The sequence below is a fragment of the Magallana gigas genome, chromosome 3 (genome assembly GCF_963853765.1).
Source record: "Magallana gigas chromosome 3, xbMagGiga1.1, whole genome shotgun sequence".
Taxonomy (NCBI): domain Eukaryota; kingdom Metazoa; phylum Mollusca; class Bivalvia; order Ostreida; family Ostreidae; genus Magallana; species Magallana gigas.
In genome coordinates, this window is record NC_088855.1 from 12078168 (window position 1) to 12092319 (window position 14152).

At 33.9% G+C, this 14152-nt stretch overlaps 2 protein-coding genes across 4 annotated transcripts; both read right to left on the bottom strand.

Moving 5' to 3' along the window:
- Window positions 1–1293: 1293 nt before the first annotated feature.
- On the bottom strand, window positions 1294–8148 carry LOC105325358 (uncharacterized). 3 transcript variants are annotated; one of them, XM_011424879.4, is made up of 3 exons: window positions 8005–8148; window positions 7604–7659; window positions 1294–7372 (listed from the first exon to the last, which is right to left on the bottom strand). In XM_011424879.4, exon 3 carries the CDS (start codon window positions 7368–7370, stop codon window positions 2232–2234), a length of 5139 nt encoding a protein of 1712 aa, XP_011423181.3. In that variant the 5' UTR covers window positions 7371–7372; window positions 7604–7659; window positions 8005–8148; the 3' UTR covers window positions 1294–2231. The 3 variants fall into 3 exon arrangements, with proteins under 3 accessions (XP_011423181.3, XP_011423179.3, XP_011423180.3); XM_011424877.4 differs by having other exon boundaries at window positions 1294–7427; XM_011424878.4 differs by having other exon boundaries at window positions 1294–7427; window positions 8027–8082.
- A 1719-nt stretch (window positions 8149–9867) lies between these two features.
- On the bottom strand, window positions 9868–13992 carry LOC105325357 (metallophosphoesterase 1). The gene is made up of 8 exons (XM_011424876.4): window positions 13395–13992; window positions 12637–12707; window positions 12354–12495; window positions 11970–12156; window positions 11677–11763; window positions 11217–11339; window positions 10546–10686; window positions 9868–10204 (listed from the first exon to the last, which is right to left on the bottom strand). Exons 1-8 carry the CDS (start codon window positions 13661–13663, stop codon window positions 10034–10036), a joined length of 1191 nt encoding a protein of 396 aa, XP_011423178.3. The 5' UTR covers window positions 13664–13992; the 3' UTR covers window positions 9868–10033.
- Window positions 13993–14152: the final 160 nt, after the last annotated feature.

Here is a 14152-nt window from a genome sequence, read left to right on the forward strand (position 1 = left end):
TTTATTAATATCTCTTTGTAAGTCAAGCTTGTAAAATAATGTTTGTGTGTTTGTAAGGGGGTGCTCATTAACAACCATGGTCAAAATACTTTGTCATGTTACAGATGGTAATTTGCATTTGTGCACAACAGGTTCACTGGGGGGGGGGGGGGGGGGGGATGGGGGGTAGTTTCAAGATTGTTAAACATCTTGGATCAATCAATCATGCAATGTTCAGCATCCAATCATCTTTTGTAATACATTATTGCCTTATCAGAACCTGGCACATGTAAATTCTCTCATTCTTATTTTCTCTGATTTTGCTGCTGGGTGTAAATTTTTCCATGAACTTTGTTTTACCCACCCACCTACACCTTTTACATATGCACGCACATTATACATAGTCAAATGTTGTTTTAACTTTCATTGATTTTGAATTATTGTGAGTTGGCGGTTTTTAACCCCACCTTTGCAAAGTAATCTGTTTTTTATTCTAACTTTCATTGAGTATATTTGAATTATTGTGAATTAGCGGTTTTTAACCCCATCTTTGCAAATTAATTTGTCATTTATTCAATGATTTTTTTCTTCTTTAATTTATTGTTTTCAATTAATACAATACAAATTGGGTTCATTGAATAAACGACCTTTAACGTAATCTGTTGTTCTATTTCATTGCAAATGAACTTGGACTCATTGGAAGATTTTGGATTTAGTTACTTGTATTGGGTAAATTACTTGTAGCAACAAAGCTCAAAGTTGGGCAAACTTTATAAAAGTGTTTCTCTTGGAAATGCTTATGTATTATATTTATGGAAAAATTTCGCTGAGAAAAATTATTTAAGAGTGTCGGTACGTTCAAAACGCACTTTGAAAAAAAATTCAAAGTGAGTTAACTTGGTCCAAAATTTAACGCACTTTGAAAAAAAATTTCAAAGTGCGTTGATTTTGTCAAAAATTTAACACACTTTGAAAAAAAATTTCAAAGTGCGTTGCCACAATGCATCTAGTCTTTAATGATACAGTCGGCGGACAAAAATTTAGTGTAGAACCTTAGTTTAAGGCATAAAAAATATTCATTTATTGAGATCGTTTCCTCAATGAACGTCTTGCTCATGTAATCAAAGCAAGATTTACATGTACTTAGTTTTCATCAATCGTAACTACTCGGCCATTTCCGCTGGCGAAAAATAATTTTTTTTCGCCAAAGGAAATGGCCGAGTAGTTACGATTGAGTTTCCATATGATTATCTGGACACTAGACATAATTAAGTCAGCAACGCCTTGAAGAAACAATAGGAATATAGTTTTTTTTAATGTTTTATTTATCAATTCACAAGAAAATTACATCATGGTGAACAACAGAGCAAGAAAAGTGCAGTTGGGTACACGATATATTCAATATTATGAAAAAACGAACAGAATAAATTCATAGAAATAGCCAAGAATGTTCAAGACACTAAACCAAAAGTGAAAGGTCTATCGCGATGAAGCAGGAAAAAATGTATGCGATCTAGATAGGTCATCAATATAAACAAATCAGTGGAATTATTATTGTCAGGATCGACACGAAAAAAAAAATTAATGGGTCAATCCTTTCGAAATTGACCTAGAGTGTGTTTTTTCCTGAAAAGTTCGAGTGCAACATGCTACAAGTTAAGACTTCTAATGCAATAACAAAGTACAAAAAGGTTAAATTTACATAAACCATTAATCGATAGATGTAATTTAAAACAAATGTCAAAAAATACACTGTCTAGAATAAAGAAAGTATAAAATATTTCATGAGGTACAGGAAACAATTAAAATAGTAAACAACACAGAGTAAAAAAAGTTGATAACACCAGGATTAACATTTATATTTAACTACGAAAAAAACATACTTCAACCCATAATATACATGGTGTATCATCTGAAAACTTCATTATAGAATAGAGCTGTTAAACAATACAGAATATGATATACCGTAACGTTCCACTTAACAAATAAAAATAAATTAAAATTGACAGTTGCTATGGATAAAATTCAGTGTAAAAATGTGGTTAAAAAGTAAATCAAAAAGTAGACACGGTATTGGCAAAACAAATTTAAAACCCATTTTTTTAAATACATGAAAACAATTCACAGTAAAACCTTAAAAATCGGTGTAAATCTTTACTAAAACGTGTCTCCAAGGAAAACACATTTTCTCATTCATGACAATTTCCCGCAAATCTATCTGATGTGTCAATCGATAGAACAACACGCTAAAATCACATAAAAGTCCCATGATTCTCCAACATATGGGCATAGCACTCATTACTAGATTCAAAAATAGCCTTACACAACCAACAGATGTGAATATTACATTTTGTGCAATGCATATGCAGACAGCCACCATGTTTTTCGATTAACACGTAACACTTCGGGCAGAGATCACGATTTAGGCGATCACGGTCCAGCCATTCTTGAAGCCCATGCTCGTCAATTTGCTTCTTTCTTTCGTACACTGCACAAGATTGACCTGTATGGTACTCTACATGGCATCTACTACATATCACTGCTTGACAAAGTAAGCAAACAAACCTACTTCCTCCTTCCGTGCATACTTTGTAGACCATTTGGCAATCAGGTGTGATGCAATATTTTGCTTTGTCTGGGTTCTTTGCTACATAACAAGAAACGGATGCATTTATCAAGGTTTGCAACGTGCAAAATCCAAAGTTTTTCATATTGTTGATATCACTCCATGTCCATAGCATTTCACAGCCTTTATGACAGCATCGGAGAGGGAAATCTTTGGTACTCAGTACCGAATCGAGATGCAGTTTTACACATTCTCTGCAATACGGATGTCCACATGATTCTAGTCTATATAAGTTACTTTCGCTAACCACACTAAGGCAAACTCCGCACTCTGGATCACTCGATGGCATATTGTTTTGATTCGCTTTCAGTAAAGTTTTTGTTATGTCTTCAATGTCCTTCACTGCCACTTCTAAGGCATCTTCCGATCCAAGAAGCTTTATTCTATGTTTTCTGTGATCAAGTTCTACACTTACAAGATGTGTACTATTCTTCAATCCTTGTAAATTTATACCATGCATTTGAATTATTCTTTTCATCAAACCTGGCGGTTGCAGCTCGCCTTTAAGGTCAACTACCCGTGACCTTGAGGAAACCAGCTTATTGATGTGCTTTTCAATTTTTTCAATAGCCAATGAGCGATCGGATTCTTTACCATGGATGGAGATTGACGTATTTCTGTCATTTAGAATTATCAGGGTGTGGGTCTTTCCCATGATTTTATCAATTTTACTTCTACCTTCCCATGAAAACATGCGTCTCAACGATGGAATAGCCTCCATATCTAAAGTTTGACCTTGAAGGAGACTTTGAATATCATATCTTGTTTTTATCATCTTGTCAACATTGTCTGCATCTATCCCTAGAATATAATTTCCAGTCGAATTTTGTTTTATATCAATTGTCACTCTATCTTCTTTTCTTGTTTTACCGCAAAAATCTTTGATTTCCTTTTCAACACGTTTGAACACACGCTCCAAAACGTACATACGTGAATGGACCTCCGGAATTACAGAGACAACGTTATTACTTATGGTAATTTTATTGTGAAGTTTTGTGCAGGTTTCGTTACCTTCCTCTGGGTCGTTGAAGGTGACATACCCTGTAAAATCAAAGTCACGAGGACCAGGGTCGCGGAGAAAAACTCGGAACTTCTCTTTATCCACATATTGACCAATTTGTTGTTCTAAATGTCTTCTGTGAATATCCAGGATGTCTGGAGTTGTAAATACATGTATTCTTTTCCGCGGTATAAAAGTTCTTCCGACGTCTTCATCTGATATATTAAAAGCTTCAAGTATTCCTTCTCGCAAAATATCTTCGTTGACTAGATCATTGATGCCTTGAACATATAATTCGTCGATCTTTTCCCTACTTCGACTGATCCTAACTTGCGTTCCACCCACTGACACTTTAACCATGGAACAAAGTGTCAAAATTGTGTTCAATGTGTCTTCGTTTTTAATCTGAACAAACCCGTACGGTTGCGGTTTTCTCCGACACCACTGAAGTTTGGCTTTAAATAAGCCCGAGTCATCGATTTTCCAAAAAGGTAGCTTTGCTTGAAGTTTTGATGTTTTTTCGCGCGTAGCTGCAACTGCCTTTTTCGCAGAACTACTACTTTTAAAAATAACTTCTCCTCTATACCTCTTATTTTTATTAGCAGGGGACTTTTTTACAAACTCGTCAATCCCACCAAACTGATTCAGCCAATCTAACATTTCTTCATCACAATCGAATTCATTGTCCGAGCAATAAACCAAAACGGAATTAAAATCATTTTCTGACAATAAGTCTTTTATTTCCCCACCTGGTCCTATTAATACTTTATAACATCTTGGGAAAATGGGGATTTTTTTCGTTTCGTTTCGCATTTTCTCCCTTATAGGATCCAGTGAATTTTTCAGTGCCTCCTTTGAGGCGTTAACTTTATCTTCTGGTGCATATATCGCAACTTCCCCTTTGTCTCTATCAGCGTCGATGACAAATACTGAATCTTTGTTTTCAGTCTTCAATTTCTTCTCAATGTCTTTTGCATGCTTCCATCTTGGACCAACAAATTGTCTTTGGAGTTGTTGTCCCACATATTCTTTATGAATTTGTTGTAGACGTTTCCTCTTAATATCGGTGATATCAAATTTTAGTTCTCCTTTCTCTAAAGCTTCATTGACATCTTTTTCATTCACTTCCGTTATATTTACAGCATATTCTCGTGAAGTGTTCAAAACTTTCTCTATAATTACCCATTTTGGATACAATGCAAGAGATTGAAAAGATGCCGACGGATGAATAATCATTTGTTGATCTTTGTCAATAAAATGGTAACCAGCTTTTTCGTGTCCGAGAAAGTAACAGAGATTTGCTTGAAAAGCTTTGAATAAAAGTTTTTGTAACGTTTCCTCATTACTAGTAATATCTTTCAGTTCAAATTTGATTGGTATTTTCATTTCTTTATTAAGAATAAATCTGATTTCGTTGACCGTATCTCGAATGTTTCGCATAGCCCTTCCGTTTATCGAGTTATTTAAGCACCACTGTCTTTTTTCTTTTTCTTCTACGTAATGCCAACGTTTAAAGACGTTAAGAAACGTGAAATGATCTCCTTTGCTGTGACAAAATTGTATTTTGAGTTTATCGCTCGTATCTTTCTGTTCCTGTGTTCCTGCTCTGTAGAAAAGATTTCCACTCACTGTGCACGATGCCGCAATAATTATTGCTTCCAACCCAATTTTCTTTTGAATAGCATTATAAACAAGGACTCCCAAGTTCGGATCCAAAGGAAGCTTTGCAATCCATTTTCCAAGATTAGTAATTTTTCCATCCTTGACTGCCCCTAACATTACCAATTGCTGATAAGCTGTTTCCATAGAATTGTTTGGAGGTGGTTCTACGAAATCAAAGGCAATGGGATTTACGTCAAGTTGTAATAATTTAAGAATGGCGTGGCCTATGTGAATTCTAAGAATTTCAGGAACTGACGCTGCACTCATATTGTTGTAATCTTCTATGGAGTAAAACCGAAAACATTTGCCTGGGGAAGTTCTTCCAGCTCTTCCTTTTCTTTGATCAGCAGAGCTTTTGGTTATTTTAACCACTTTTAATGAATTTACTTTTTTATCGGGATCATAACGCATTTCCTTGGCAAGTCCCGTGTCAACAACGTACTTTACTCCAGGAATTGTGACAGAAGTCTCTGCCACATTGGTTGAAATAACAATTTTTCTTTTCCCTTGAGGTGTTTCTTTAAAAATCTTGTTCTGTTCTTCTGTTTGGAGTTTTCCATGTAATGGTAGAATGCAATGATCCGATCTATCTTTCAGTTCCCACTGCAGTGTCTCGATGCATCGCTCGATTTCCAACTGCCCTGTTAAAAAAAGAAGAATGTCACCAGGTGGTTCCTTATCATGAATCTCCAATGTTTTCTCAACTGCTTTTCTTTCAAAATCTTCCAAATCTTCTTCAGAATATGAATTCCAAATAATATCGACAGGATACATTCTACCTGAAACCCTGATTACCGGACAACCGTTGAAATATTGTACAAAGACGTCAGGATTGATTGTTGCAGAGGTCACAATGACACGCAATTTCGGTCTTTGGTGCAAGCATTTCTTTATCATTCCAAGCAAAATGTCTGTATATATGCTTCGCTCGTGTGACTCGTCGATTATGATGCAAGAGTACTCTTTCATTAACTGGTCTTTCAAACATTCGTTGAGGAGTGTATGGTCAGTCATATACACAACCTTTGTATCAGCTGAAACTTTTGTTTGAATTCCACATTGATAACCAATGACGTCAGCAACTGTTGACTTCATCTCACTGGCAACACGTTGAGCAAGACTTGCAGCTGCGACTTTCCTTGGTTGTGTGCAAACAATCCGGCCCTCTTTGGCTAATTTGGACTGTAAAAGATACTGGGTCAATTGTGTACTTTTTCCCGACCCTGTCTCGCCAAGAAGAACACATACTTGGTTTTCTAAGACAGTTTCGACGATATCTGTGCGACGTGCATATATTGGCAATGCTTGCTCAAGTCGGGAATACTCTATATCATATTCCAAAAGTAACTGGTCGATTTCCTTTTGTTTAACCATGCGATCCTCGAGCTTTTCAAATTCCTTTTTGATTTTTGCAACCGACTTTTCAAATTCCCTTTGCTGCGCTTCCAATTCAGAAATCTTTTCTTCCAATTTATTTTTATGCATTTCTTTGCGTTCATATTCTTGGAAAGGGATATATTTTGTCTTTTTCTTATTTTGTTCAGTACCACAAAAAGTGGATAGTTCTTCTTTGGTTTTCAGAACTTTTTCTTGATGAAGAGCTACGATATGATTACTTTTTTCTTCAATGATCTGAAGATTTTTTTCAATAAATTCTTTACTTGCTCTAGCGATTTCCACTCTTTCAATATGTGTGAGAAATCCAACTTTTCTGGTTTCACGAATCCAGGTAATAAAGTCTTTGTACGCGGTATTGCTTGGAAAATGAATGGAAATTAACGTACTAAATCCTGATGGTTTAAAAGAGTCAATCTCAAAGTCCAGATCCGGTGGTAGTTCTCTTTGTCGCAAGTAAGCCATAAACTCATTTTCCTCTTTAAACGGTTGGTGGACTGTTAAATTAAACATTGGACCTGGTTTTGTAAGTAACCTTTCATTCTTTTGATGTAGCTCTTTCTTTGAATTCCCCCCTCTTTCTGTCAGGTCTGGTTGTCTTGGCTGCCTCCGTCTCGGATCTCCAGAGTTCCTACCAGTACCTCTCCCCCGTCCCTGGTTTCCCTTTCCCTTGCCCGCATTTTGACGCTTGGGATGCCTGTCCGCCATATCTTAATATACCAGTGGGTTTTTTTAAATTTATTTCCATTCGAATATAACTCTCATCTAAATGAAGAGAAATCAAATCAGATGCTAGTAATTTGTTAATTTTCTTGTGTCTCGATCGTACTTTCGCTATACTGAATGATATTATCGATTTTTAAAAAAAGAAAATAATAGTAACAGTTACAGAGCATCATCTTTTAACTATATACTCATGCAAATCTACAAAAAATACTTACTGCTAATATTTTAAACATGGACTTGTGTTGTTTCCGAACTGCTTGTGCTTTACATCCTGTATAAATAAAACAACTTTTAACAAAGCTATAAATAGGAAACCTGATGAATTGTGCCTAAGAATATACACAGGGAAAACCACAAGCTAATTTTAAAACGTTCCAAAAAAATCAACAACAATTGATAAGATAACCCTGGGGGTGGATGTTTAAAGCAAAATACTTCTTACTAGGATTAATTTATATAACAATTATTGCTTTACATCGTGGTTACTATTAAAGCTGATATCACTATATCATTATTTACAAAACGTCAAATCACGGTTTAGGGGGGGGGGGGACAAAGTTATCTAAATATGTATAATTTATGTCAATGTATTTTACTGATATGTCATTACACTTACCTGAGTAATATGTATCACATACCCAACACAAGCGGAGTATTATACATAGAATGAGGCTATGAGCTGTATATGATAAAAAGCCTCCCTTGGATTTTCCATAGACATGCATGTGTGCAAAGTTCTTTCGGTTTTATTTTTTATACTTTTACTTTCTGTACAGTTTCTTCGAATAAGATATTTTTTAAATTTCGATATAGATTTAGATATAACCTTCAACCAATACTGTGTGTGGATTGTGTTTATGCAGGCATGTTTGGAAGGTCGGGGGCAGACTTACCCGACAGCAAAAAAAAAAGAAGGGGGGGGGGCCTTCAAAATTTATTTTATTTTATTTTTTTACTATGCTAATTCAAGAAAAATATGTTTGATTCTCTATGCCTGGTGTTATCATTTATTTACCTAGCTCAAAAGAAAAAAAGATGGCTATATGCCTATTATAGTAGTACTTTAGCCAAAAATGATGCATTGTGCATGCGTGAAACACACTCTTTTTTCCAGGAGTGGGGGTTCAAAGGATTTTTTTTATCTATTGATGGATTTGGGGGTTTGATCCAATACCTATTGTCGGTAACTTTACTATGTCATTTTAACACGTTTGAATTTTTGAGCGGGGTCCGCCCCCATGCAACCCTTGTTCCGCGCATATAATGAATTTGCATGCATGTAATAAGTCTAACTTTGATATAAGAATTCGAATATGTATCCCCTCCTAACACCAGGCAGACAAAATACATTGACAGTATTTCACAACGCTTGCATTGTCAACATGAACGTGTTAATATATATAATTGTATATATAAACACTTGCTCATTGAATATTAGAGGGTCCTTTCTTTGAGATAAATAACAAATAAACGACTTGCCATTATCAGGCATTATGGAATTATTACGAGTTGCTTCAAACTTATGAAATAGATCTTATTCATATGAAGGAAAGCAACAATGTCAATTCAATAGTTATTGGTATGTTAAACAATAAAATTCTTTCTTTTGTGATTCATGGCGTGCGGCATTGCAGAAAAAATACAAAATCTGTGTTAGCGGGTTATGTATTTTTTTCAGCAGTGATTGCTACCTTCATAGCCCGCATGAACCATCAAAAAATCATTTAATTGTTTAATTTTACATCTTTTAGCAAATTGGTGAACTGATCGTAAAGAGTTAGTAAAAGTAGCTAAATAATTGTTCATGTACATCAGTATGTCAGATAAAAGAAACAGCTATAAAGTCGTCTAAATACAATCTGATTTTTAAAAACCAGATCCTCGATGCTCCCGTTTTAATGATGTGTAACTCTCATATATTCCAGTATTTGACAATATATTAAACAATACATAAAAAGAAGCCAACTTTTTTTACATCAGCGAAACATCATTAAAACGGGAGCATCGAGGATCTGATTTTAATCAGATTGGTCTAAATAATACAGGTATTTGAGTCTGACGTCATCATAATTATTTCGTGCAGTCCACGATTTTCTTAGGTTGCTGAGGTTTCGACCAATCGTTAACTTGTTAGAACTGGATTTTGTAGCTTTCATTCCCGTCAGTTTCTTTAGATCAATTAATAACAATCAATTTTAGAAAAAATAGAGAGAATCATACTTAGTGGGTGCAAGTATATTGCATAGTAAATTAAGATTTCTCCAGATTGAGTACTGGTTGTCTATGTTGTGTGTTGGAGTTTTTTATCATGTTTATTGAGAAAAAATGTCTGCTTTTATTGATTTTTAACTAAATATAAGGTTACAAATTAATGCTACTCATTTTAATGAGTTTTTTAACAAAAAATTCATAATATACTTTCACATGTATAAATCATGTAAAAATATATAGATTATTTCATTAAAAAAATCTGTACAGCTCTTATAAACATTCTTTTAATTTTTAAATACATGACAGTAAGTATAAACTTTCATTAAACATAATAATGTATGATTGAATCATATCTACATGGAATTTGAAAGACAATTTCATCTTGTAGGAAGACATTTGCAATCAAATTTAGGAAATCAAAAGTCCATTACCTGTTAACTTGATTTATCTGATAGGTCAACACAGCTGGTCACATGATGAGGTTTCCTTGGTAACAACATCGACAGAATAATTATAATGAACCCAGTGATGTAGACTGAAAACACTGTATTTTCGTTGGGAAGGAAGCATTGGTTAACACTAAAGTCTGTCTGTGATACAACCGCCTGAAAATAAAAGGAAAAACATCCAGAATTACAAATACATGTACATGTATTTGATTGATTATTGAATACATTATAAACAAATCTGCTTATACATCTATGAAGGCACAGTTAATAGATTTATATAATTTTGAATGTACTGTGTTTTGCATGTATGGTATTCAAAAAAGCAGAAAATGCTTTTTCAACAAGTTAGCATAGATTTGATGCTAATGATAAATACTGGTAGGTACACAACTAAATGATCAAACAAATCCAAAAGTTAGCAGTATTCCTATTTGTCTCATTTTTGCAGTACTGCTATTCACAGATAAAGTAGAAACCCAAGATATAAATAAACAAACCAAAAGAAAACTTGGTCCCTTTTTGTTTCTCCAACTGAATGAGGCTACTGTCCACTCTGGTACGCCGTTGTCATGGATACGGTGACATCCATGGTGGGTATGACCACTTACAACAAGTCTCGGATTGACCCATTTAAAAACCTGTGGCAGATAATGAAAAGTAAAGTCAGTCTGTATATTATACATGTTGAACTATCAAAGTGACTGATAAAATGGATGGCAAAGCATTAATATTCTTTAAATAAACACAGTTGGTCAAGAAATAATATTCTTCATTCTCATAACAAGCTATACATACAGGATGATAGTATGCAAACAATAGTGAAACTGAAATATATATTACAGAATCATTGTTACTATAATATATATATTTCAATTTCATAATAAATTGTTTGCATATACATATTGAAAAGCATGCATTGCCAATAAAATCAAAGGTGTCCAAATCAAAAAAGAGAAAAAACAACATCTTGGAATTCAATTAACAAATTTCTTTGTAGTTTATAATTTATATGACCGGGAATACTCTATGTAATGTTTTTTAAATTGAAAAACTACAAATCATATGATAGAACATAAGATATAAATATTGATCAAGAAATGAATTTTTGGATATACTAGTATTTAAATTTGTTTGCAGTAGCTTTACAGAAATCAAACACATGTTGTACCTGCTTTGTAGCTTCTTCAGAAAGACAGTCAAACTTCGGACGAAATGGAATATCAATCTCCTGTGGAGGGGCTGCATCTGGCGTTGAGCAGTTGTGATCTGATGATCGAAACATGGGAAAATGCTACTCAAAAAAAGAATTAACTGTTACAGCAAAACTTTATATAATTGATTTACTTGGTATTAACTGTTGCTATAGTAATGCTTTTAAACAAGAAGGCTTGTTTACACTTTCACATGTCAAGTATGATTTAAACTGAATAAATATTGGTTGAGAAAACGATATAATGAGTACCTTCTTGGGAAGATTTAAAAGTTTTAAAATACAGTGTATTTAACCACAGTTTAGAGAATATGAATACACATTTCTAGACAAAGAGGCCAATGTTTTGTTTTGCTCTACACATAAATATGTGTAAGCCAATACCCCCTGTTAGCTGATGTATTAATATTTATATCACCTGCATGAGTATGGGTTGAGTATAAGTACCAGTAATCTTCCTTATTTTCTTGCAAGCAGGAGACAATTTCTCTTTTTTGAGTTGCTCCTGACAAAACAAGTGAAAGTCAAAAATGAGCATCTTTAAATAAAATCCTTCAAATGAAACTGCAATCAATTCATAAATCTTCTTATAAACACTATATAATCAAACAATAAATTATAACAAAAACAATACACAGCATGGTATCCCCTTGTAACAGAGCACATGAACTATGGAAGGTAACTGGAAAGATCACAATTTTTATTTCTTACCCGGGAACACTTAAGCTGAAGGGATATTTTTTCCAGCTTTGAAACAGCTTCTGAGCACAGATTACAGCCATCCCCTTCTAATGCCATGCTGTTCAACAAGACAAAAATGTTGCCCTGAATTTCCACCATTTGTACAGAGGGTGCAGAAAAGGCTTCTTCAAATCTCTTGTGTTTCTGCTCTGTCATCCTGCATTGTACATATTGAGTTCACATTAGCATACAGTGAAATAGAAATTGAATCAATGTCATGCATTCATCACGATATTAATTGAAACAAGATTTGCTCAATGGTTTGACAATATAAAGTTGGTGCAATCCATGGCAAAATGAATGTACACAAAATTCTATCAGTATGACTTTTATTTTACAAATAAATTTACTTACATGTAATGGAAGCCTACATCATGATTTCCAGTGACTGCATAAGTTTCAACACCAGGTGGTGTTGCAAACATTTGTTTAAAACGTTTAACATGATAGTTAAACTCTGCTTTTGAACACCATTTCCCTTCATCTAGAAGATCACCTGCAAATATTAATATGAATATAACATTATACAATTACATTTATAAAGATTTACACCCAAACTCATTTTGATATTTGAAATAGCATAGAGGAGGATTTGGTGTATTAATACTATGGAACATACAAACTCAATACAAATTACCTAATATAAAAACTACATCTGGCCTATGTATAGTCATGCTGGTTTGGAAAGACCTTTCCATTTGCCATTCTCTGTAAATACATTACATGCAACAAGTAATGAAACAATAATCCAGCTTTTTACACTCTTTAACATTTTTATTAAGTATGTAAGGTAGACTGACACTGGAATGCTTAGTCCATATAAAAAATGATCTGATATTTCATGCAATATGTATCAGATTATCTTTTATAACTTGCCAAAGAAAGACAATACTGACAAAAACATATGCTCACTTTTGTATAAAATTATGTACTAATGATATCAACAATATAGCAACATGATAGTAATAGCAATTATTAATATCAATACAAAAACAATGATATCAACATGAAGGCATATAAGGCCTTGGAGCATGAAAATATTTTTCAGCTAATAGATAAGCAAATCCACCTTCCTTTTGTTACAAACTATTATACATACTACATCTGGTACCAGGATATGTGATACCATGAACTCTAAACTCAACATGTTTTATGATACTGTTATACTGAATCAATACCCATAGGATAATGTTGATTTCAGCTTAGAAAGGGAAATATCTGAGTTGTCTCAATAATTTCCGAACAACCCTCGTATGATCTTGAAATTATTGGTTTTTGATACACTTTTCATATAGCTGTGTAAATACCGATATATTGATGGTACAAATTACAAAACCATAGAAAGATTAGAGAAATGTAGCCAGTTAACTGTCATTGGCAAATGTTTCCCCATACCTTCTCAGCTTGTCAAACCAGTGTCCTTCTCTCCATCCAAGTATGTGAGTGTCAGCTATTATCATAACTTTCAGCGGGTTTGATTTTGACGGAGCTTGTAGAGTATCCACGTCTAATATTGGCCATTTGCAGAATAACAAAACAATGAAGTAATGGAAAAATTCACAGTAAAGCAACAAACAAATGAATAAAAAGAAAAAGCGAAAAAGTCTTCGGGTTCGCAAAAGGAAACAGAATAGTTCTGGTATCTGAACAATAATCCAACCCATGGCTACATATTGATTAAAAGAAACATTTGAGTCTTGATGAAATATCGTTGCATAAAGAATGAACTGACGAAAAGATGTGGCTACATTCAGTTCTATTTATTGTCTGCAGGGTTACTCCATAAATTTTCTCAAGATGTGCTATATGTTTGTGTTTGTCCGTGCTACATAGAGTTCGATTTTTCTCATTCCTGATCACCGGTATTCTAAAATGATGATTGCAACGGCAGAATCTCAAACCAGGGACGTATATACGTCTCTGCTCAAACAAATCAAAACTGACAAAAGTCTGAAAAGAAACCAATGGAGGCTGCCATGTTGGATAAAATATACAAGTCAATCATGTTGGGTTTATGTTCCGGACAATTATTGTAAACGTTTAAATTTTGTCATTTATGTATCATTCTTTGCAAAATTCAATTATTTAATTTCAATTATAAATGTCCTGTTTATGACATTATTTTAATGTCGATTTTTTGTAGCCTACGCGGT